General features: G+C 40.4%; 1 protein-coding gene across 2 annotated transcripts; it reads right to left on the bottom strand.

Moving 5' to 3' along the window:
• Positions 1-11,053: 11,053 nt before the first annotated feature.
• LOC143123872 (NACHT, LRR and PYD domains-containing protein 3-like) lies at positions 11,054-26,075 on the bottom strand. Of its 2 annotated transcripts, XM_076285151.1 has the most exons (10): positions 25,968-26,075; positions 22,623-22,652; positions 22,200-22,490; positions 20,297-21,902; positions 19,623-19,799; positions 19,360-19,533; positions 17,874-18,047; positions 17,487-17,660; positions 14,884-14,930; positions 11,054-12,408 (listed from the first exon to the last, which is right to left on the bottom strand). In XM_076285151.1, exons 2-10 carry the CDS (start codon positions 22,648-22,650, stop codon positions 11,870-11,872), a joined length of 3,210 nt encoding a protein of 1,069 aa, XP_076141266.1. In that variant the 5' UTR covers positions 22,651-22,652; positions 25,968-26,075; the 3' UTR covers positions 11,054-11,869. The 2 variants fall into 2 exon arrangements, with proteins under 2 accessions (XP_076141266.1, XP_076141267.1); XM_076285152.1 differs by lacking the exon at positions 25,968-26,075 and having other exon boundaries at positions 22,623-22,761.
• Between the last annotated feature and the right edge of the window lie 278 nt (positions 26,076-26,353).

Below are 26,353 nucleotides of genomic sequence, written 5' to 3' on the forward strand. Positions count from 1 at the left end.
CTAGAGCCTTTCAATCTGTTCTGGGAAGGTTTAGGGTTGAAATGTTCTAAACCAACGCAGATATTTTGAAATTAACATGAAGCTATACTATACATGATGTTCTACTTTTTTTTGGTAGAACCATTGAGTGTTTTTGGTTACCATTAAGTGTTGTTTGCTATTTGGTTGGGCTTTCCTGTGACAATGTGTGTTTCAACCTCTGCATTCTACAGTCAGCTTCTGGATGTTTCAAAAACATATCAGCGGAGAAATGCTCCCACTTTTTAGCTTTAGCTCATTTCAGTTGTTGTCTGGTTACAGATGATTCCAGATTAAAAAAAAAAAATTGAGCTTGGTTTTGACGTCTCTTCTTCAGCAGGTTTCGGGAAGATGATGCGGACCACTGGAATCAACGTTGCGTTGGGACTGGCTGCAGGCTACCTTTTCGGTGCCATGGCAACCGAAGTGATGAAACTCCTTGGCATTGCAGTCACCACACCATGGTTACAGGAGACCATAGCCAACAGTGATGAAGCTCAGTGCGAAATCCTGGTAATAGTGTTTCATATGGGCACCATTGCAGTGCTGTTTGCATTTCTACTGGCGAGTCTGACGGGACCCTCGGCCTACAGGGCTATGGGAGAGCACAGGGGAGAGGTGTCCAGGGCTATGGGAAACCACAGGGGAGAGGTGTCCAGGGATATGGGACACCACAGGGAAGAGGTGTCCAGGGCTATGGGAAAGCACAGGGGAGAGGTGTCCAGGGCTATGGGAGACCACAGGGGAGAGGTGTCCAGGGATATGGGAGACCACAGGGGAGAGGTGTCCAGGGCTATGGGAGAGCACAGGGGAGAGGTGTCCAGGGCGAAAGCCCTCTGCCTGGCTGCTACAGCTGCTCTTCTAGGACTCACGGTGTCTGGAGCCGCTGTGGGAGCCATAGCAGGGAAAATGGCTGAGACATTTCACATCGTTTTAATACATTTTGTAATTCCTCTGTTTCAAATGTCGTGTCAGATGATGTTTCTTACTTTCATGCGCTTTTGTGAATTTAATTCTGTTGTCCAAAGTTCCATCCTTGCAATATTTGCTGTGTTTTATCCAAGTTCTTTGATGTGTGTTTTCACAGTAGCTTCACCTTCCTTAGGACCAGGTTTAAGCTTGACAGTCATCATACTATTAGCTGCACTGCATTTGTTGCTTATCTGTCCTGTCTCATCAGGCACAAACTGCATACCTTGCTTTAGTCTGTTGCTTACCATGCTAGCAGCCAGAAACGTCTTACACGATGGGGAGTTTTTGTCCATACACCCAAGCGTGAATGTGACGGTGAACGCACACATAGTTGAGGGCATCTTCACTGGCATGATGGGGACACAACTGTTAGCTATGGGCGTTGGGGCATATCTGCTCTTATCATTGGATATCAGGGAGGGGGGCAGATTGGTGTCTGCTGGGGCTGTAGCTGGTGGATGGGTGGTTTGGGGGGTAGTTGGGAGGGCCCTTGCCCTGCTGGGTACGTGGGGCTGTTTAGGGGCGCTGCTGGGGGCATCAGGGGCAGTTGGGGTAGCTCTGTCTGCAGCAGGGGCAACTGCTCAGATGTATGGGGAATGGACAGAAGAAGGAGAGGGACGTACAAGAGTGATGAGAGAGCGAGGTGAAGATAGAGGAGAAATGGAACGAGAAGGAGGAGAGAGATGTGGACATAAAAGAGAGAGAAGTGGAAATGAAGGAAAAGAGGATGAAGAGGCTTTTGATAGAGTGATAAAACAGAGGGACCGTAACAGAGGAGAGAGTGTCCGGCATAAAGGAGAGAGAGAAAGAGGGGGAGAAGAGAGACAAGGAGATGAAACTGAGAGAAAAAAAGAGGGAGACGAGAGAGATGGAGACAAAGAAAGACCAAATGGAACTGTATTAGGAATGTATTTCATCATACACTTGGCTCTGAAATACATTGTAACTTTTATCTCCTTACCAGTAGGTTGTCTGTTAACAGTGTTATTGTATTTCATAATAGTCTTTGCTCTGAACATTGTAACTCTTATCTCCATACCAGTACTTGTTCTGTTAACAGTGTTAATGTATTTCATCATACACTTGGCTCTGAAATACATAACATTCATCTCCATACCAGTAATTGTTCTGTTAACAGTGTTAATGCAGTTCATCATACTCTTGGCTCTGAAATACATTGTAACTTTTATCTTCATACCAGTAGTTGGTCGGTTACCAGCGTTGTTTGACCAACCCTGGCTGCTCTGGGTGGCAGGCACCGCCATCTGGATGCGAGGGTTTTTCTCTGTCCTGACTCGCCTGCATAAAGACACCAGGCTCAGGTGGAGTGGGCTAAGGGGGTGGCTGTGGAGGGCAGGGGGGCAGCTTGTGCTCCTACTGGGGCAGTACCACGGGGCAGTTAGGGCAGCAGGTACTGGAGGGGTGCTGGGGAGGGTCGTGGTGGCTTTAGGGGCAGCAGCAGGAGCTTTTCTGTCGGCAGGAGGTCAGGACGGGAGATTTGGGGCTTTCGTGGCCGTCTGTGCTGCCGTTATTCCATTGACAAGTTACATACCTGTAAAATGCCACACAAACCAGTAATCATATACTGGACACCTCGTATTCCATAGCGCATTTAGAATGTTTGACGTTAACTGTGTTGGGACTTAAAGAGTTCACAACGGAATGGTGCGGAGCAGTCAGGGTGGCAGGAAAGGGAGGAATTCTGGGCATGAGCATCACTAGCTTTAACAGCAGCAGTGTGGGAGCGTTTCTGCCTGCCGACAGTCAGGATGGGAGATTTGCCGATTTTGTTATCTATGCAATGGTAACTCCACTGACAAGTTACAGAGGTGAGAGGTTACTTGAGTGTCAGGTTGATCTCTGGATTAAAGTACAACTTTTGCATCCTAGGGTGTTTTTGTGAATGTGCCCAAGTCAAACTTCAGTTTAAAAGCATAATTACGTCCAAAGCGCCATTTTTAAGCTTGTCTGTGTTGTCGTTTTTGGGTCAAATGTCCTTTTGAATGGGAATCGTAGAGGCACTATTTTGATATTATTTTGATACAAAATCGCTATTTTTAAAACACTAAGAAGGCTCGAGACAACATGAAACCTTGATCGAAGTATCATCAGTGTCTCTACACATGAACTCGAGCATTGAGAACATTGTTCGTATACACATAGTTTACTAAAAAGAAAGGTTTTGGACAACTCACTCCTTGACTGGCAAGATGGCGGCGAGCAGAAAAACCAAGTGAGCTATCAAAAACTTACCTGGGATAGTTGTTTGATGTGGTACCATTTTTTTAATAATACTATTTAATAGATTCCATATTTCTTTGATGTTATTTTTATTATCATTTAGTAATTTCTTATAAAAATCCTTTTTATTTGCCCTTATAATATGAGTTAGTTTTCTAAATATGGTTCTCTCCTATAATATCTTACCATACTGATTATGTGAATATGCTTTGGACAGAGGTGGGACAGGCTGGGGTGGTTGGTTGTGAGGAAGAGCTTTAGTATGTGCGAGTGTGTAAGTGTTTTGTGTTACTTTGAGGACCCCCTCGAAAACGAGATGTTCATCTCAAGGGGTTATCCTCCAATAAATGAATTTGAATTTGAATTGAACTTATTCTTGTATTTTTATATCTGTTTTCTGCTTCTTTTGTTTTCACTCTCTGTAAATTCTCTGTAAAGAGTGTTTTTCTTTTTGCAAGTATTTAGTAATCCCTTTGTTATCCATGGGCAACTGGTATTTTTTTCTTTTACTGTTCCACTCTCTTAATGGACTGAACATTCTTAGAAAGGTCTAATAAGTACTATTCACGTCACCATTTTCATAAATAACATCCAAACTCTGCTTCTGTAAATCATGTTTAAATGAATTGATGGATTCATCAGACCTTGTTTTTCTGTATTGAGTTTGCATGAGCCTATCTAATCTTTTTATCCTGTGATTTCCCTTAAATACCAGAAAAACTGGCAGGTGATCAGTAATATCTTTGATCAATAGCCCACTTACGGTTTTATCCTCAATATCATTAGTAAATATGTTGTAGCGAAGTGGAATGTAATTTGGCTGGGTCTGGTGATTTTCAGAAATAGGCTGGGATTCTACAGGTCAATATGAAAATTTCCACAAATGAAAACAGCTTGGTTCCTCTTATTTGAAAGTGGTATAAAAACACTCCAAATGTTACTTAGTTTTTATTAAAAAATTTAGAAAACACATTCACTCATAGGCCACCATGGTTATGTATGTCTCAATGCTTTCTGTGTAGTGAGTGATGTGAAATGCTTGCCAGCTAGGTTTTCACTGTAAGCCTAGGCTACAGCGAGATGGACACGTCTGCCGTTCAGCCTTTTCAGTTTGAACCCGAGCGCACTGTAGCACGGAAAATAATAGGCTACTCGATTTACATGAAAATGAAGATGATCAGAGAGGTGAGGAAGTGATAGTGGGGCAAAATCGATGGTGTCTGTGCAGCAACTGTTGCCAATGGCAACTGAAAACGAGAGTGTTTGTTGTAAAGAGCTCCACTTTTTTTGTCAGCAGCTGTCCAGGGTAAGCATAGAGCAAACTATGACATAGATTATGCATAGAGCAAACTATGACGTAGATTATGCATAGAGCAAACTATGACGTAGATTATGCATAGAGCAAACTATGACGTAGATTATGCATAGAGCAAACTATGACGTAGATTATGCATAGAGCAAACTATGACGTAGATTATGCATAGAGCAAACTATGACGTAGATTATGCATAGAGCAAACTATGACGTAGATTATGCATAGAGCAAACTATGACATAGATTATGTAAATCTCAAGTAGGCTGCCGTCTTCTGCGTTATCCTCGTGATTTACGGTGCACTCGGGTTCAAACTGAAAACTCTATCTATCTATCATAACATGCACTTTTAAGTCATGGAAGTTAACATGCATATTTAACTGTAATTCAAATTCTAACATGTGTCTCTCACCAACACTGGAACAAGGTTATTATGGAACACGCACAGAGCACACTGCACAGCACACTTGTCACAGTGTGCTCACTGAAGTGTGACAATCTCAACTATGTATTCCTCATTCTCGCCTGGTGAATTTGTGTATGAAAATCCTCTAATTAATCAAAGGCTGTATGAAACGCGCCTGAGCCACCTGAGAGCATGGCCATAAGAAAGGACACGCTGGCACCTGATACTCTAGTTTCAATCAAGCTTTTTGGCCACCAAGGTTCAAAGCACCTGGCTGTTCAAAAAGTGATCATGGTGTGTTTATATCTATATTACAGATCATGATGATGCTTAATTCATGCAGTTCACACTTATTTTACCCCATAAGAGCCCACAGATGTCATTTGTCAAATGGAGAGAAAATAAATGTCCAAATGGGCCGTAAAGTTAAGTGCTGACTAGGCGACTGTGTATGCAGACATCCCAACCTGCAAAAAGCCATTTCAGGGAGGTATCACAAAAAACTTTAGCCTACTTCAATACAGATTAATATGTTCAATAATGTCAGTACACCAAATAAGGAAGGCCTATAGATATAAATTGTGAAAATAAAATATGTAGATTTTGGTTGTTTGGTTTGTTCATGTTGCCTTGGCAACTAGCCATCTAGGCTATAGGCCTGAATATTATGCACATGAATTGACACTTGTTAAACTCAACTTAACATGTATTTTGCAATCATTTAACCCACCATGGGCAATGCTAAAGTCACTGTTACAAACAGTGCATCGTGCAAGATTTGGCCTATCATTTTTTTTTACTCTTATGAGACAAGGGTAGCCTACACTTTGAAATGGGTCTTACATTTTCCTTTTTTTGAGGTGCTGACGCTCCTGTTCCTATACACTGAACTGATTAATAGACCTCTCCAGAATAAGTCCCGCCTCCGTAACTTCCGTATCCATCCAACTTCCGGGTGTCGATTGTCTATGGGAAATAACATGGCATTTCGAAATATCATACCGGTAAAATAGGTAGCGAAGTAGAAAAAGCTGTCGGGCAGATTGGCCTACACACTTCTGCCATCTAGTTTCCACTGGATTTTTTGATTGTCGGTGCCGTTTAAGTAGTATAGCCTACAATAGACTATACTACTTAATGGAGAGGTCTATTAAGTTCGGGAGAAAAGAGATAAAAGCCTGCCTACACTGAAAACTGATTGGTTGATTTAGCGAAACAGGCCAATCAGGATGCTCCCTGTCTTGGATGCGCTCAGGCACACACGCACCACCGGTCGTGTACGTGCTACAGATGCACATGCGGTCTCACATGCGCACTCTTGATCACTCACTCTAGATTCCGGGAGATTTTATCTAATTTGCGGGCGTCAGGGAGCTATCAATATGCAGGAGACTCCCGGAACTTCCGGGAGACTTGGGATGTCTGGTGTATGAGGAGCTGAGCTGAGTGTGTAGATGTACTGAGTCTGTGGTGTATGAGGAGCTGAGCTGAGTGTGTAGATGTACTGAGTCTGTGGTGTATGAGGAGCTGAGCTGAGTGTGTAGATGTACTGAGTCTGTGGTGTATGAGGAGCTGGACTGAGTGTGTAGATGTACAGTTACAGTTCAGTCACAGTTTGTGATATAGGCTAAACAGATAAATACAAATGTTTAGAGCATTATTATTCCTGAATAATGAATTGGAATAATTTACAACAGTAAGTGCTCCGCGTCAGTTACTCAGAAATTGCAGCTGGTGTGTTTTTGCCTATTCCAAAGGGCTTTTTGTAGACACACTCACCAGGGGACAGTCAGGACAACTACAGGTGAGCTCACAGTTTTTTCTTTTATCATTTTAAGCATTATGTGGTGTGACACATTTGTAATTGAAAGCCTTGTACTCTATTAAGGGAGACACTCTCAGTACAACTACACTCTCAGTACACACTCTCAGTACACACTCTCAATACACACTCTCAATACACACTCTCAATACACACTCTCAATACAACTACACATATGATGAAGTATACGTAAGTGTAAGTATACATACTCTTTTGATCCCTGCATTTATCCCAATCCGTGAATTAGTGAAACACACTCAGCCACACAGTGAGGTGAAGCACACACTAATCCCACACAGTGAGCTGCCTGCTATAGCGGCGCTCAGGGAGCAGTGAAGGGTTAGGTGCCTTGCTCAACGGCTTCAGCCGTTCCTACTGGTCGGGGTTCGAACCGGCAACCCTCTGGTTACAAGTCCGAAGCGCTAACCAGTAGGCCACGGCTGCCCCACAAGCACTTTAAATTAACTGTGACAACTAACTGAGTTGCCTGTGGATATATTCTGATGATCAAACATAATGGTAAAAGGTGTTGAGCAAAGGTTTGTGGATAAAAGTATCATTAATATCCAGAATTCTTGTCACTTGATCTCTCTAAGGACAAAGAGAACAAGTTCCCTCTGAAACGGAGGAATCTTTCAACCACACATCAGCGTACATCACACCTACAGATACCTACTTACCAACACATACCCACATGTCTGACTTTGAAAACAATGTTACATATTTTGAAGATTACAATTACACTCAGTCTACACATCTGGAGGACAACTTGGACCTGATAGTGCACTCCTTGGACTTGCTTTGCTGTCTATGGATTATACTCTCTGGTCAGAACTGGTCTTTTTTCTCAAGTTTTTGTTATAAACCTGTTAATTTCTGATCTGATTTAAACTTCTATCAATTTGATTGACATTTCTAAAGAATTTGTGATTTCATCAGATTTAATAACCATCACTATCAATGACTTCTGGGATTACATGAGGTTAATTTTCTTCATTGGTGTGATGGCTAATGTTTGCTTTATGGTGTTTATATCTGCTGAGAGATATGTACTGTAATGATTGCTCATCCTGTTTGGTATAGAAGCATCCACACGATCAGGACATCAGTCATTGTGTCAGTCACTGTTCGGGTCATATTGCCCATCATTGTGATCATCACTGGGCTCTATACTTTACATGTTGTGTTATCTGAACTCTTGGTTATGCTTCTCCCGTATCCCTTGATGATATTCTTTTTCGTGGGGACATGGAGGGCTCTCTCCAGGAATACATCAGTACCTCGTCATGAGCAGAAACGGATTATGAGAACCCTGGCTCTTGTTCTTAGCATTTATACAGTCTTATTCCTACCTTATGTGATGGTGGAGATTATGGGAACCCTGGCCCTTGTTCTTAGCATTTATACAGTCTTATTTCTACCTTATGTGATGGTGGAGATTATGAGAACCCTGGCTCTTGTTCTTAGCATGTATACAGTCTTATTTCTACCTTATGTGATGGTGGAGATTATGAGAACCCTGGCTCTTGTTCTTAGCATTTACACAGTCTTATTTCTACCTTATGTGATGGTGGAGATTGACATTTACTACCCATTTGTAAACAACAGAACCTCATGGATTTACCTTGTGGAGTTTGCTTACTTTCTCATAGCACTGAATCCCCTATTTGATTTTATCCTTTATTTATTTATGAGGAGGGATGCTAAAGATATCTTGAGGGCTCTGTTCTTCTGTTTTCGTAAGAGGCATGAAGACAACAGAGTTACAGAAACTGTCACAGAAGCCCAAGTCTAAACTTGTTCAATTTATTTGTTTTGTGCTGGTCACACAAAGAAAATTAACTACCATAAAAGCACAATTTAAAGACCTTATCAGACTTCCTCATGATGCGGACTTGACACATCAACACTTTTGTATGTATTAGCAAAGATATGTACAATTTTTGTATGTATTAGCAAAGATACTTTGTTTCAAATATGGACCTAAGTCCCCTGTGTACATAATTACTTCTTCTACTTCTCAAAACATGGATGTCTACCAAAGTGCAGGCACCCTTTGCTTTGGTGGTGGATGGAATTTCTTCTGCAACACGGATGGAATCAGACACAAGGCCTTCCATGCACATCATACTCACTGCTGAGCTGTAACAAAATGAACATTCATAAAGTGAGTGAGACGTGCATATTGTCCACAAAAGGAAAAGCACAGCTCAGCTGTCTACCCGGTGAACAGTAGGAATAATCTGTCATGTTTTCTTTGCAGGAAAGAATGTGCTCTGTTCCGTGTTCCATTGAGACAATGCTAAACACATTCATATGTTTAATGGGCCTAAAGTCATTTAAAGAGTACGATGGTCTGATGATTAATGATTAGCTGTTGTAACATGTGTTCTCTGAATAATGTCTGTTACACTCAGTGGGCCATTATATTCTTGTGATGTTATTTGTTTTTGTCAACGTCCTTTAGGAACCCCTTGTTTTTTTGTGTTTACGCCATGTTATTATTATTATGTAGTAACGTTCATTAAACTATGGTTTCTAGTCTATATTCAGCTCCGAAAAAAATATATGTGACAAATGTTCTCTGTTCCGTGTTGCATTGTGACAATGCTAAACACATTCATATGTTGGCAACACTTTATAATAAGGTGCCATAATAAATAGCAAACTAGTCATTACCTAACCCTTTGCTAATATTTGTAAATTGTTACTAAAATATCTATTTGGCACAAGTTAATAGTTTTCTGTCTTTATTGCCCCCACAATCCAAACAGCCACCACCCCCAGCACTTACACACAATCTCTACACAGCCTAAGCCACAACCCACCACCCCCAACACTCACACACAATCTCTACACAGCCTAAACCACAACCCACCTCCCCAATCCCTCAATGATCCCTTCCCAATGTCTAATGTGCACTTTACATCTTTACAAACACAATTTCATTGCATTTATTACACCAGGAACTATGGTGTAACTATTAACTTGTGCCAAATATTTTAGTAACAAATTAGTAACAATTTTACTTGACTAGCTTGCTATTTATTATGGCACCTTATTATAAAGTGTTACCCATATGGGTGTTTTATGGGCCTAAAGTTATTAAAGTGTTAGACGGTCTGATGAAAGATTAATATCTGTAATATGTGCTCTCTACCCTGAATAATGTCTGTTACACTCAGTGGTCCATTATATTGTTTTGATATCCTTTTTTTTGTCAACAAACTACAGGAACCCCGGTTCTTATTATTTTATGTCTATTCCATTTTAATATTATTGTGTAGAATTGTTGACTGTACTATGGTTTCAGGTCTACTTTATATACAGCTCTGGAAAAAAAATGTAGAGACCACTGGACATGTTTTGGTGTCATCATACAGTTGCTGGGTGACATTCGAATAAGTTGCATATTCAAAATTAAGGGATTAGGTTTAAGATTTGAATATGTCTCATATGACGGGTGTTTGATCAGCTCAAATTTGAATATGACCGTCAACTCATTCGAATGTCACTCAGCAACCGTAGGAAGATATCAGAAAAAAATGTGCAGTGGTCTGTTAATTTTTTCCAGAACTGTACATTTAATCAATTACTGATAGCAAAAGCTACAAACACACAATCAGTCCAGCAAAGGAAAATCAGTCCAGCAAAGGAAAATAAACACTCTACTGGAGCAGAGGGGCTTGACCATGCGAGGGTGCCACAGACAGACAGAGACAGAGATTTTGTGCTTTATAGATAGTTAGATAGATATCATCACAGTGTTTCACAGAAAGTATTTTACAGTATTTTGAAAATACAAAAATACACAACACTGAAGTATTTTGATACACAATACGAAGGCCTTTTCATCATATCAATAAAATACAAATTATTTTGTATTTGAAATATGTATAAATACATTTATTAGAAATACTGCCCATCCCTGCCTACACCCATCACCATGCTGGCGTTGTAAAGGATTCCCAATGGTGTGTGACCAGGCTATCGAATGATGAAATAAACATGTTTTGGTGTGTGACCAGGCCTCGAATGATGAAATAAACATGTTTTCATATGATACGACGCTTACGTTGGTGCCACCTTATTTGTCCCTTTCAGTAATTTGTTCATATTTGGAGGGATTTCTCTTCTTTAGATTCTGCACATACACTGGTCGTCTGCTTTGACCATGGAATAATAGGTGATTTTTTTTATTTTTTTTTTCGTTCCCTGAGTTGAATCTGACACTTTCAAGGTTTTTAGTCAATGCAAAGGCTCACTTAATGAAACTGGAATCCATTTAATTGTACTTACTGCAGAGGGTGAAGCACAGTTGATTGAATTTACAATTGTGATTACAAATTCAATTAAAATAGCATAATTATGCACCTGCGAAAACATGCACTGTGAAACCCTAATTTTATCCAAAACAGTCTTTGATAAAAGTGTCAGCAGTTTACCATTTTAGTAGTAACATATTAAATATGTGTTTAGACAAAGAATAACCAAAATGTCCAGTCCAATTAAAATGTTTGACAGTACATCAGACACAGCCCAATCAAGATATATCAAAAAAGTTTTACAGTTGTCCAACAACATCAGTAGCTTTCAATGAGAGGCAAGCAATCATTTAAAAGAGTCATGGGTATTCGGTGCAAAAAAAAATTACACAGAAATATTTGTAGAAATTGGTATGTTTGCCACAAAAACCTTAATTATGCTATCCCATATACTGTAGACATCACTTATCTTTTGCAGTATAGACTGCATTCTATCCACCAGTAGAATTTAAAATGCTTCAGATGGGATATTTACTTATTTACTCATGTAGACAGACAATGTAATACTTAGATGTTTCATAAGTTTTCCCCAATATCATCCCTACTTTTTTTTTTCTATCCATGTGCTGATGCCTTGAAACAGTCTGTGTGTGTGTGTGTGTGTGCGCGCACATGTGTGTGTGTGTGTGTGTGTGTGTGTGTGCTAGCTATGCTAGCAGCGGACATAATAATTCCATGCTAATCACAAATATTTTTCATTAAAACATCCCAGAATAGTCTTTATATTTTAATTATCAATATTGTCCATCAAAGTACAGGAGGATTAGGAGGTCATGTGATCAGACACAGGGACACTGAGGAGTCAGTAGACCAAATGGCAAGCCCAGGATAGAGGGGCTGAGTGAATGTGGAGTGGAACGTGTGCAGGTGTGTGTGTGTCTCAGAGGAGACACTGTAGAAGGACAGCGTGCCTGTTGGCCAGTCCAGGTACACTCCTACTCTGTTGAAGTGGGAGGAGAGGGGAGGTATGGCCGTCTCCTTATTATTGTGCCAGGCAGAGTAACTGTTACCAGAGCAACTCAAAGTCCAGGACTTGTCATTATTTCCAAACTCACTGTCATCACTCCACCCTTTCCTCTGGATGCTTTTATATGCCACTGCTATATAAACTTCATTACCACTCCACTCAGCCTCCCAGTAGCAGCGTCCAGACAGACCCTCTCTACACAGCACCTGAGGGTAGAAGTCAAATCTCTCTGGGTGGTCAGGATACGGCTGCTTCTCCCTCACACGTGTCACCTTTCTGTTCCCCTCAGAGAGAGGGAGATATCTGCGTGCTGTGTTTGGATTCAGTGTGAGCTCACAGGCATCTGCACACAAGAGGATAAGAGAGAGGAGAAAACATCCTCATCAGAACAGAACTGTAGGGTAGGACAGGGCACATACGCATACATACACTTGGCCACATACAGTGTCACACAGAGATTCAAAATCACACAAATGTTAACAAACTATGTACACAGAGATCCTCTTCCTGCTTATGAACCAACATATATGGACACTCACTCACACACTCAGTCACTCAGGATGTGTGTGTAAAGAAATAAGACCATGATTGACACCAATGATTCAATGTATGTCTGTGTGTGTGTGTGTGTGTGTAGCTGCCTTTGTGTATGCGATTATGGCCCCTATCATGACAGTGGTCACATGGTCACTAGCGAATAGTTTAAACAAATCTCGGGGTTTATCCAGTCCATATTGGGTGTGGTTTAGTTATGAAACGTTATAAAATGTCCGGCGCATGGCGCAAGAAGGTGGTTGGTGGTATGTTTCTTAATCAGTCATGGGTGTGTTTTGAGTGTAACATCCTTTAAACCAATGAGAGTGACATCTGTCATTCCCATTAACAGCAAGCAGCGCGACTTCAAACAGTGCATCGGTATTTTGCTGGTCACTGGCGCATTTGAAGGAATCTGCTTGCACGCGACACCGTATGGAACAGTGTGACGAACTCTGCAGGTTCACCTGCTTCCCCTGGTGGTTGTTTTGTTTTTCAGTTTCCCACAGACACTGCCGACCCTAATTGGTCCTATTGAGTACCTGTAGGAGGCGTGCCAGGCTGAACAAAAAGGGCTCTCCCGCGGTCTTGGGGAGAGATTACTTTGAGCAGCGTTACATGACTGTCTTGAGAACTGTAATAGCCAAATAAACTCATTGTACTGATCTTGAAACGCCCGGTGTCTCTCAACATTATTGCAGTATCTAAGCATATTGTAATAAACAGTTATTCCACTAAACCATGCTTTACTAAGACCTACACACATCTGCAGTCTATTATTTGAACTCATTGGCAAAGTAAAACTAACTTCACCGTGGTCTCATAGTCACCGACAAAACAGTTATACACAGTTACTTTCACTATTGACTGACAGGTTACCATCGAAACCCAGCCTGAAAAAAGCAACACTGAAAAAAGCAACACTGAAAAAAGCAAAAGTGCTTCATATGTGCCTTTCGTTCTTAATCACTTTTATCCGTCATTACCAATTTGCAAATGATGGTGAATAGCTACTCATTGTGAGATGTATTTTGTAATATCTTTATTATAATTATGTTTCCCATTGTAATTGTGTAATTTGTAATGTTTTGCATGGATGTGCGCTGGGGCACGTTCCTGTGGATGAGAGAAGCAGGGTGCATTGTGCACCCACCCATATCACTGTTGATAAGACACTCTTAAAATAACATACACTATAAACAACTGGCCACAGATTTCTGACCAGGTTTCCCTTGGTCAGTAGCGCAATGTGTTTTAGGTGGTGTACTATAGCGATTTCTAGATAATGCGCCAGACCCCCTCCTTAGGTCGTTAATTGTCACACCCCTTGGCGAGTTGCTCAATAAAAGAGACGGACATAGCGAAAAACTCGAGTCTACGATAGGAATAAGCTTATGATTATAGACTTTGCGCTGCGCTTTACACTATCATGATAGGGCCCTATGTGTCAATCATCCTGATCCGTGTGTGTGTGTGTGTGTGTGTGTGTGTGTGTGTGGATAAAAGTAAATAGAAAGATATAAAGAAAATAGACGTTCTGCCTAACTCACATGAATGATTCAGTGCATGTGGGTTACTCAGTATGTGTGTGTGTGTGTGTGTGTGTTTGTGTGTGACGAAGGGAGGGAGAGATAGTGAAATGGCAGCATACTGGTAACAGGTTTAAGGGCCAGACCATGCAGTTGTTCAGCACAGGCTGCATGACCTGGGATGGTCAGGTTTTAGAGTTATCAGTCAAATGGCATCAGATCATTTTTCGGTGAAAACAAAGAAATATTATTAAATGTAAATGTAAATGTAAAGAGTAAATGTTCTCAGAACTAAAGGTACACTGGTCACACACTCATGCAGGATCATCTGGTGTCATTTAGCTGCCTTAATTATCCGAGCGCATAAATAATGAAAACGAGCGGAGATTCAGGAATCGAGTCGAGAGCGTAAACAGAAACTGAGTGGGTAAAAAATAATCTTGTGGTGAATAAAACTGTTATCACAACTGTAACAATTATGATTGAGAGCACAGAAATGACGTTCACATTAGGCCTCTCACCAGCTCTGTCTTCTGCTTCCTAATTTTCTGAGATTTTGAATTTGGGTTTTTCATAAGCTGTAAGCCATAATCATCAAAATTATAACAAATAAAGGCTTGAAATTGTTCACTTTGCATGTAATGAGTCTATAGAATATATTAGTTTCACCTTTTAAGTTGAATTACTGAAATAAATGAACTTTTGCACGATATTCTAATTTTTCGAGTGAACCAAAAGGAAAAAAAATCACTCACACTTTCTCAGTCCTGGTTTAATCCTGCAATCTCCTCCATGGTCATTCCTTAAGTGGGGTGAAAAATATTTAAATATCTTAGTATAATTTGTATTGAACAAAATTATGTTGTTTTTTATATCGATAGGATAAGAGTGTGAAATATAACACAGTGGTCCAAGAGTCTTGGAGATTACCTTGCACCTAACACTGACTGAGAAACTAACATCTGATTGTTTTTGTTTTTTAAGAAAGGACGAGAGACATCCATGTTAGAAGATGCATCTCTAGTAACAGTCCAGGGAAAGATGGTGCTGTTAGGGAAAAACATTTGCCCTTCACCTTCAAAATAAATCTAATTTCCCCTGAGCTTTGCCCTCAGCAACTGCCTGTGTCACACAAAGAACCACCATTGCACTCTTTTTTCAGGATGTAGGATAAACCCACAGAACAGTCTTAAAGTGTAACTCTCGCCAAAATGCAACCTAGGGTCTTTTTTTGAATGTACCCGAGTCAAACTTTTGTTTAAAAGCATAATTACGTCGGAAGCGGCACTTTTAAGCTTTACAGTATTGTCGTTTCGGGTCAAATGGCCTTGAATGGGAGTCGTAGGGGCACTACTATTTTGATGCATGATTGCATAAAATTCGCTATTTTTAAAACACTAAAAAGGCTCGACACAACATGAAACTTCAAAATAGTAGTGCCCCTATGACTTAACCTGACTCTTGCCAGATGAATTTCGTTCCGCCTAGCTCCACTCATCCATCTGGGATCGCTCCATTGGAGAGGTTTTTCATAAGGCTGGGCCTTATCAAAAATCCTTGCATATGATTGGATAAGCCACTTGTCCGCAGGGGCGGGCCTGCCATTAGGCATGGTCAGGCAATTGCCTGGGGCCTCGGCCACCAGGGGGCCTCGTCATCCCCGTATCGTATTTCATTTTTTTTTTTTAAATAAATGATCACCGCATCCAAACAATATATTCTAATCCATAATAAAGATTGAAAAAATATTTTGATTGCTCATAAACTCATCATAAAATCAAATGACTGCAGGTCCGCTTTCTGTCACCATAGCAGCAACTAGCTATGAACGAGGTGAGGAGTGGAGTTGAGCGATTGACAGCAGCCATGAAACGTTTCCAGAGTGGAAGTGATAAAAGAGAAAGAAAAAGCGAGGAGGAAGAATTTTGAAAGAAATTACCTAAATTAACCAACCTCTTCCAGTCGAAGAATTCTTCCACGGAAGAAAGTAGGCTATTTTGGATAGCTCTTGTAGGCTATATTCTTCTACTGATGATGATGATTATGATGTTGATCTAAGTGAAACAGTCATGAGGGATCACTGTCACTGCCGAAGTCCGCGCTGGTGCTGTTGGTGCTGCTACGGACACCATTTCAGTAGCAGAAGCTTTGTGTGCAAACGAAACCAGTACGTGAGTAGCCCTAACACAATACTTAGCACTAGGCTACAGTTATCAGTGACGACCCTGCGTTATGGCCAGACACCGTAGCCTAAGAAATGCAGAGCGAGTTAAAATCGAAAAAAAAAAGGCCCTGTGCAAATTAAGAACTTTGAATTCCCCAAAAATGCAGATAAACCAGAAGATTCACGGTTGAACATTATTACATGACCATGAAAAATGGAGAAAAAATAAACAGAAAATGTATTCGGTCAGTGCAAACGCTGTTTATTGTTTTGGATGTCGGCTTTTTGCAAGATTGAACACCTCAGTTTGCACGCACAGACTCACTCTCACTCTCTTTCTCTCTCCCTCTCTTTTACACATAGCCTACACAGACAGACTCTCATACATAGCTACAAAGAGTATATTCACACAGAGACCCCAAACCCCAACCCTAGCCTACTCTCTCTCATCTCTCTCTCACACACACACACACACAGACCATTCATAATTGTAATACCTTCAAAGGTTTTTACTAATGTTTTTTGATTGTCATCTATGGCAATAAATATTTGTTGTATTTGAGTATGCCTCAGCGTCCTATTATTACAGAAAAAAGTGTGTTTTAGTTTTAGGGTTTTAGTGTGTGTGTGGGGGGGAGGGGGGGGGGCTCGGAGGGGCCTCGGGATCTTTTGCCTTGGGCCTCAAAGTGTCCAGGTCCGCCCCTGCTTGTCCGTCATCTTTATTGACGTGCTACTTCAACCACTCACATCAAAACCAACCTGTGATGCAAAACCAACCTGTGATGACGCTTGCTTCCTCAATGCGAGCCATTGTATAAATCAAAACAGTCTCACAGTCGCTTCTCCGCTACGTCACATCTATGAAACTCCTGCCCTGCTTCCTGATTGGCTCTACCATAAAATCTGGTGCCGAAATCACTCCTAACGGAAGTGATCCCAGATGGATGTGAGTGGAGCTAGGCGGAACGAAATTCATCTGGCGAGAGTCAGGTTACCTACGACTTCCATTCAAAAGGCCATTTGATCCGAAAACGACAATACGTTCAAGCATAAAAGTGGCGCTTCCGACATAATTATGCTATTAAATGAAAATATGACTTGGGTATATTCACAAAAAGACCCTAGGTTGCATTTGGTGAGAGTTATGACAGACTATGTCATTTAAGATTAAAATGTTAAACACCATGTACTCACCTGAAAGTCTCTAATTTACAGCTGGGATCATTCAATCTGTCTGTGAGCTCTCTGACACCTGAGTCTCCTGGATGATTGTAGTTCAGATCAAGCTTTTTCAGGTTGGAGGGGTTTGATTTGAGGGCAGAGGACAAGGCAGAACAGCCCCTCTGGGTGATCAGACAACCAGAGAGCCTATGAAACAAGATTTCCCCTCATTATTAATGAAAGGCAGTGCATCAAAGTTATGCAGATCTAGTAGTTCATACAGTAGACACAAAGAGACAAATGTATTCATTTTGACTATTCAAAGATGTAACAAGGAGAATCACTGACAGGCATTTCTTGCTAAATGAAATAAAATGGATGGATAAAATAATATATTGCATTACAGTCCTCATAACAGACCTCAGTTCCTCCAGCTTGCATTGTGGATCTCTTAGTCCTACACAGAGCAGCTCCATGCCTTCATCCTGCAGGTCATTATCACTCATATCCAGTTCCCTTAGATAGAAAGGGGTCCTTTGCAGCACTGATGCCATGCTTTTACAGCTTGTTTTGGAGAGGTGACACTGATTTAGCCTGTTTAAAAAGAAGAATACACTTTGAAACGTTATATTGTCCAGCTGTCACCAACTCACCATTGAACAGTGATTTAGTCTGTTTAGAAAATATACTGGTAGTTGATGGACACATTTGATACTATTCTGCACACACACACACACACACACACACACACACACATATACAGTTAAGAACAAAATTATTCATACCCCTGGCAAATTTGATTTAATGGTTGATTTTCTCTTGACCAATATGTTTGTTTCAACCAGTGGGACCTGGTGACCTTCTCAAAGTAAATGGTAACACTAAAACAAGGGGCTACATTAGGATTCTGGAGGAACAGAGAAAGCAGTCTGCTGAGAGATCTGCCAAAATAGGCGGCATTGGACCATTAAACCACACAACGATCCAAAACATACAGCCAAACAAGGCAAGAAATGGGTAACAGAAAACAATATAAACATTTTAGAGGGGCCCAGGGGTCCAGACCTCAATGCGTCAAAAAATTGAGCACAAGGCCAGAGTGATGCCAAATAATTGTTCCTGTCTCAAAACCAGGATTGCTGAATAGGCCTGAGTAAGAAAAGTGCAGCTTGCCTGACATCTCTCTGGTGGCCGCTAAAATGTGTGTGCGGTCTGTTTGTTCATGAAACAGGTGCTAATTGTAGCGGGGTCATCCCTACAGTATGTTCCCCCCACGAGGTTAGGGTTAGGGTCCTATACTCCCCGGTCCCATACAAAGTGGGGAACATAGGACCCGGGGAACATAGGTGCACTCCTATTATAGCTGCATGCTGTGTTGGTTGCAGAGGTGATTTCAGGGGTTATTTTCATTGAATTGAATCCAGTTATTTGCTCCTATGGTCTTTAAAATAATTTCTCTCCCTTTGTGTGTGCGTGTCATACCTCTGGTTTGATTGAATAGAGGCAGCAGAAATTGTAATTAGTGGTAGATCTGCACATTAGCCTGGTTAGCATCAGACCTTATCTCAGTTGAAATTGAGATTGGATCTGGACAAGGTTCACCTCCCATTTCCAAGGGGCGTCACCAACGGATGACGATCAAAAAGCCTCTGACGCAATTGAATAGTCTTATAAACAATCAGAGCAATGGAGGAGATGACAAATGCAGAGCAACGGAAAAAAACATCTCAACAAACAGGCATTTTGCTTTTATGTCATCATGTTAAGCCCGCCTCAACAGTTGTGATTGGGGCCCAGAGTTTAAGAACATTGGAAATGGGAGTGAATGGCCTCTTTGCCAGATGGACCTGCAGAGCAAATTCATATTTTGCAACCACACAGGTTTATTACATTCCTCATAACTGACCTCAGTGTCTCTAGCTTGCATTGTGGATCTCGTAGTCCTACACAGAGCATCTCCACTCCTTCATCCTGCAAGTCATTGTCACTCATATCCAGTTCTCTCAGATGGGAAGGTGTCCTTTGCAGCACGTGTGTCAACAGCTGACAGCTCACTTTGGAGAGGTGACAGTGATTTAGCCTGTTTACAAAAAAATATTTTATTTCCTATAAACTTTTTTTTTTTTTTTTAATCATCATTGTTTTTAAAAACACCAATGCTTTACCCACCAAAGTCTCTTTGTGACATTCACTACAGGAAGCATTCTGTGGAGCCCTTCCTCTGATCTCAGGTATTTCTTCAGATCAAACTCCTCCAAGTCTTCAGCTGACATGAGCAGCATATAAGCCAGAGCTGAACACTGGGCTGGAGTCAGGTTCTTCTCCTCATCTGATGAGTTTATGTACCTGTGTGAGAGGTCATAAAAGTCCAAAACAATATCAAAACAATAGCCAAATGAAGACAGCTTTTTTAATACATACTGACACAGCATGAAATGAGCAACTAATCAGTGGCAGAACATCAAACAGGACTAGGTAAATAGGATGTTAATCTGTAATTATTATCCAAGATTTTGCAACATTTTAACACAAATGACATTCTAGCAAAAAACACAATTGGACAGATTGATAATTTGAATGAACACATAAAGTGATCCCCCAGTAACTGAGTGCAACTAAGTGTCAAAACAATTACTTGCATATGCATTGTAAAGATGTTTTAACTATGCGTTGTGCACCAGATTCAGACTCACTAGCATTATATGCTAAAACTTAAAGGCTGTGGGTACTGCCACTAGCATATCTCTTAATGTGTCAGGTAGTGAAGTATTTGTTCACTACTGTTATACAGTAGCTAAGCCACATTCATGACTTAATTTAGTGCCAGAATCTGTATTAATTACCTGTTAATATCATCAACAAGAGACTTGTCACCAAGCTCATTCAAACAGTGGAAAAGGTTGATGATTCGTTCTGATGAGATGTCTTCCTTCCTGATCTTCTCTTTGATATATTGAACTGTTTTGTTGATGCGCTCTTCTCTAACACATAATTGTGGTAGCAACACATGCAGGGATGAGCGGACTCCAGGTTTCAACAGCGGAGCCAGGCCAAGGAGGAAGCGCACAAAAAGATCCCATTGTCCATTCTTGCTTTGCAGGGCTTTTTCAACAGCAAATCTGTAAAGATCAAACATGGAGTGCCTGAATAGCCAGTTGATCTTCTCCTTCAATGTCTCGCCTAGGGGGTTCCTGGTCCTCTGAGCTGCCTTTTCATTAAGAACATAAAGAGCTGCTAAGAATTCCTGCACACTTAGGTGCACAAAGCTGAACATCTTCTCTCCAGTTGCAGCACTCTCAACACTGAATATCTGTGTACAAACTCCAGCCTGCAATGCTCCAGAATTCACGTTAATACCACACTCTTGCAGGTCCTTCTCATAGAATATCAGTGTGCCGTCCTCCAGATGTGTGTATGCTAGTTTCCCGAGTAAAACCAGGAACTTCCCTTTTTCTTTAGCACTCATCTTCTTGTCCAAGTACTTTTCATTCATTTTTTGGATCTGAGAGACACTATAAAGTGCGTACATTTCCGTCAAGGTTTTGGTTGGTGCTTCTTTGCTCTCATCTCTCAGTATTTCATCTTGCACACTCAGCATGATATGGCAGAATACTGGTATGTGACACAGGATGTGGAGGCTTCTGTTCTTCTTGATATGAGCAATGACCCTCTTTGCCTTTTCTGGATTTGCGATGCTCTTCTGAAAGAACAAAATTTTCTGGTCATCGTTGAATCCTTGCACCTCTGTCAAGAGGGTGAAGCACTCCTCTGGGATCAGACTGGCCGCTGCTGGTCTGGTTGTAACCCAGATGTGTGCAGAGGACAGTAGCATACCTTTAATGACACTTGCTATTAGAATGTCCACTGATGACTGTTTGTCAGGTTTAGAAATCCACTCGTTGAAGTCCAGCTGGAGTCTGCTTTCATCCAAACCGTCAAAGACAAAGAGAATTTTGCATCCACAGAATTCAGGGACATTTTTCAAACCTTTGATATCAGGGTAGAATGACAGAAGAAGATCGAAAAGGCTGTGCTGTTCTCCTTTCTTCAAGTTCAGCTCTCGAAACAAAAGAACAAAAACAAAGTCTATGTCTTGATTGTCTTTCCCCTCAGCCCAGTCCATGACAAACTTTTGCACTGCAACAGTTTTCCCCACACCAGCAATTCCCAAAGTCAAAACTCTTGCAGCAGAGTTGGCTGTGAATATGTCTGCCATCTTGACTTGTTCATCTTTAGAGCTTGGTCTAGCCCCAATTTGTCTCATGTCAATTGCTGCCACTTCGTGATCACTGCTGACTCCCCCGGTACGACCCTTTATGATGTAAAGCTCTGTGTACATGTCTTGTACGCTGTACTTTTTCGAATCTTGATGTAATGTTGAAAACCTGTTTTTCAGATGGGCCTGAAGCTTCCGTTTAAGTGATGATTTTGTAACCGTCCGTGCAGCATCTTGTGAAGACAACACAAATGAAATGTAATATGGTGAGATGAGGAAGTAATTGTTTATATAATGCATATGATATCTTCATTTTAAGATATGCATTTAATTGTTTAGATTTGAAAGAAAACTGGGACATGTTGATTTGTGAATAAGGTTTACAAGGCCCCTTATGCAATATGTTAAATAGTCAATTTCATTTAATTACCTGAGATAACAGAATTGACCAAAATATGCATGGTGTTAACACATTGATAGTTGATATTCCACCCGACACAGTGGTGAAAAAGCTAACATAGGAACATTACCTCCCCTTTGCTGTGGCTGAGGCACTGCTGGGCTCATTGCTGAGCGCTGAAGATCCTCCACCAGAAGAGGGTTATGTGTCTTAAGAGCCTCATAAAACTTCTCTTGGGCCACGGCTCCTTTCTTCTCCAGCATGGTTATGAGGACAAAGTTCTTTCTCTGGCTGGTTGATTTGCATTCCACCTCTTCCCTCTCCAGACGAGAGAGGACCCTGCCATACTCCAGGTCGATCAGAAGAGGTGCAAGGATACCAAGACGGATCTCTAGCTCCCCCTTGTGTTTTCTGAAGAACTCTGATTTCAAAAGATGGTCATAACAAAGAAGTTATGTGATTTGTTTGATAGTGCCTCTCCATGTGCAAATTTTAGTCTAAAAGAACTGGTAAGGATAGATGAACATAGGCATTGAAGTGGATGAAAACATACCCTGTCTTTCCGATGTCAAACTGGCCATAGCTGTGAAACCATCATGTCACAAACACATAGAAACACAGGTTAGTATGAAGGGTGGAACTGAAAGTGTGTGTGTGTGTGTGTGTTTGTGTGTGAGTGTGAGAGAAATAAGTTGTGAAAGTTCACAGTTGCATTACTCAGCATTACTCTATTACTATTACTAAATTAACAACAATTAATGTTACATGTTGGAACTAATATGAAATGAAAGACTAATACTAATATTAATATTAAAGACTCATGTCAATTACTGATTAACTAATACTAATATTAATATTAAAGACTCATGTCAATCACTGATGATTCATGAGATATTAAAGAATGAGGTAATGCATAAATCATGAATTAATTCATATTCATTTATGATAATTCATGTTCCCTTACCGTAATGTGTTACTGTTGAGTCTAGAAAGAATCCTCATGAGATCACATGAGATTACCACATATTTACAGAAAAATTGAGAAATAAACTGTCAAAATGGTTACCTAAGCTGTTCTTGTCATTGATTGTAAATATAGAATATAGCGGCCATATGCCACATCCTGTATGCTGTGTGTGGTGTTTGTATTGGTACTTTTATTTTGACATCTGTAATTGCCATCAAAGCATAGGTGTAGTAATGAATGAATGGATATATGCACTTGGGTACAGGTATGGCGGCATGGGGAGGGGGTGAGTAGGGAGAGCACATTTTTGTTTACCGTATCCTGTTGTATCTTTTGTATGGAAACCCACTTTTATGCATAGAACATGTATAGATGACAATGAAGTTGAATCTAATCTAATCTAATGTACAAACAGTCAATGGTAAGTACTGTTACTTTGACATGTGCATCCTAGTGATTATTCATGTTTGACAAAATGACCAATATTTATATTTTTATATATTAATGATCTGTCAAAGTACATAGGTGGTGTTTTTATGTGACTACACTGTATGATGAAATCCTCAAAACTGTAAACATCAATCCTGTTACTGAGTAACAGGGGTGACATTAATCAGTGTCAACCTTCAGTAAATGTAAAGTATATTAAAGTAAATAAAGTTAGTCTGTAATTGTATTACTTAACAAACATTCGTATACAGTCAATGGCTCTTGTCACTGTGATGGCCCACTTAACTGCTGTGTTTGGGTGTTTTGGTGTTGCCCAGTGCAATAACATAAATACCCAGATAAAAATAGCAGGTGTGGTTATGAGGGATTGGTGTTGTTAGGGCACATTGGTCAGATATGAACTTGTTTTTTCCCCTTTCTCGTGTTGAAAGATGAATTTAGCCTAATATTGCCAGACTCAAATTCTAATGTGGCTATAGTGCACCACAGGTAACACACCATTTGGATTTAATTATGGGGTGTCTTTCAACTTTGCCTGCAAGTCAGCCGGAATTTACCCTGCCCGCAAAATGTGAGGATATCAAACACCATTTTTATGTTCGTCTTTTAAAGTCATTGCACGGTCAATATCTGTTATACCAGGCGCAATAGCAGAATCTTAACATCTCGCTTTTCCAGCAACAGTGATTTTGATAAACAAAATCAACTGATGACGTGAATGACTGCTTAACTATTGCTCATCTGTCCATCATTGTATAAGGCCTGCACAAATTATTTGACTGGTTTGAACACATCTTAATCAGTCATATAGACTTCTCAATGAAGCGACTCCAGACTGAATTTCCTGTCCTCAAATTTTGTGGGCAGGGTAAATTCGGGCTGGCTTCCAAGATGAAGTGATGGAAGGAGCAACGAGTATCACACATACCCAGTGTTGGGAACGTTACTTTAAAAAAGTAATTAGTTATAGTTACTCACTATTTGTTCCAAAAAGTAACTGAGTTAGTAACTATGATAAGAGTAACTCGTTACCAGGTAAAGTAACTATTTGCGTTACTGTTAAAAAAAAAGTTGCTATATGTCAAAGAATTTGGACTTTTTGAGCAGTTTTAAGAAGCCAGTTGAAATAAGTAGAACAGACAGGTGTTTGTAGGCTACGTAACTTACTATATTTATTAGATAGATAGATAGATAGATAGATAGATAGATAATTTATTGATCCCCAAGGGGAAATTCAAGATATTGCACATCGACAGACCTACGGTTGACTTCAGCCTGTGTCATAGGTTTTTGTTGTGAGGCAGAAAGATCTAGCTTTTGCTGCTTGGAGGACTTTGCTCCGAGTCCTCCTTTGCTAGTGGATGGCGAGCTTTCATCTGTGGTGGAGGAGGTATCGGTGTTTTTTGGCCACTAGCTTTACAGTAGATGCGTGTGTGAGATGCGGTTTCACACCTTTATAATTGATTGTTTTACTCTTCATTAACTATTGATTTGTCTTCAGTCTTTTCACATTTAAGGATGAATTTAATGTACAATATCTACCATATTATGGCTCTGGATAGCTGTGTAAATGGTAGATGTAAAACTTTTGCTGAAACCCATTGCATAATAGTGGGTCATTTGTGAGGTCCTTGTTTCATCATATTTTCACCTTACTTGAACCTTATCTCAAACACACTACATCTACTGCCACCTAGTGTTGAAATAAGGGTTTGCTATAGTGCCGTAAACCCTCTTGATCTCATTATAGGAGAACTTGATATCATCATTTGACCACATCACCAGGCTGTTTGGCCGCACACACACACACACACACACACACACACACACACACACACACACACACTGCAGGTGCTCAAAAAAGCCTCTGACACATTGTTGTGGGGCTTGTTTCTTTTCTAAAAGGATTACATATACCTGGCTAGGTTTCATGATATAAAGACACAGAAAAAATAAATATAATGATTAATTCATGAATATATTCATAATCGAGGACTGTAACTACCTGTTTTAGAATCAGCTATGACCATGAACTATTGGTCTTTAATCCTAAAACATCTCTTCTTTATCTAGCATATACAGTAGGTGTTTTTTATCTGTATTACTTGACTTCTTCCCAAATGAGGATAAAAACATCTGTCAAATCCCTACATGTAATGTTTTAAAAACAGGTGAAACAAGCGACTCCTTTCTAAATCAATTCCCATACACTCTTCATACACATACACACACACACTTAAAAACGATGCGTAAATATTGGACAGCATATCGGTCTGAGCCGAAAGAACATCTCAAAATTGTAAACAAAAACTGAAGATATATTCATCACAGTCCACAGACAATCTAGAACAACATATTATATTTCAACCTTGGCTGATGACCAAATGATGTTATATATTTTAACACAGAGGAGCACACTGTATAGACACAACATCTCCATGAGCTCACACTCATCATAATTTAGGCTATGGTCCACCTTACCTCAGTATCTAGAAGAAAATGTCTCTTGGTCCCTCCTCAGCTCTCCCAGAGAACACCGCAAATGACTGTGTAAGAAGCTTGAAATGGCATTAAAGCACTGTGATGCCAGTCTCTTGCACAGGAAGAGACAGCAATGCACGTAAAAAAAAAATAGGTAGGCGGTGCTCTACCTAGTTTTGTGTGAGTGTTTTCAACTGTATTCTGTGAATACAGTTATGCCCTATCAGCGTAGACCAGGGGTGTCAAACATAAGTTCCCCCAGATATTTTGGGTAGGAAAAAAAAGATATTTACATTCAGTTGTCTTCAACAATGTTTCATAAGCAATAGCTCTATGAACTAGGACAAATTGACATGGAAGTAAGGTATTAGGGTATAAGAGAGAAA

Source organism: Alosa pseudoharengus, unplaced genomic scaffold (genome assembly GCF_046254945.1).
Source record: "Alosa pseudoharengus isolate Yale_2024_CS ecotype anadromous, Long Island Sound unplaced genomic scaffold, YU_APseudo_1.1 YU_APseudo_1.1_scf_15, whole genome shotgun sequence".
Lineage (NCBI taxonomy): Eukaryota > Metazoa > Chordata > Actinopteri > Clupeiformes > Clupeidae > Alosa > Alosa pseudoharengus.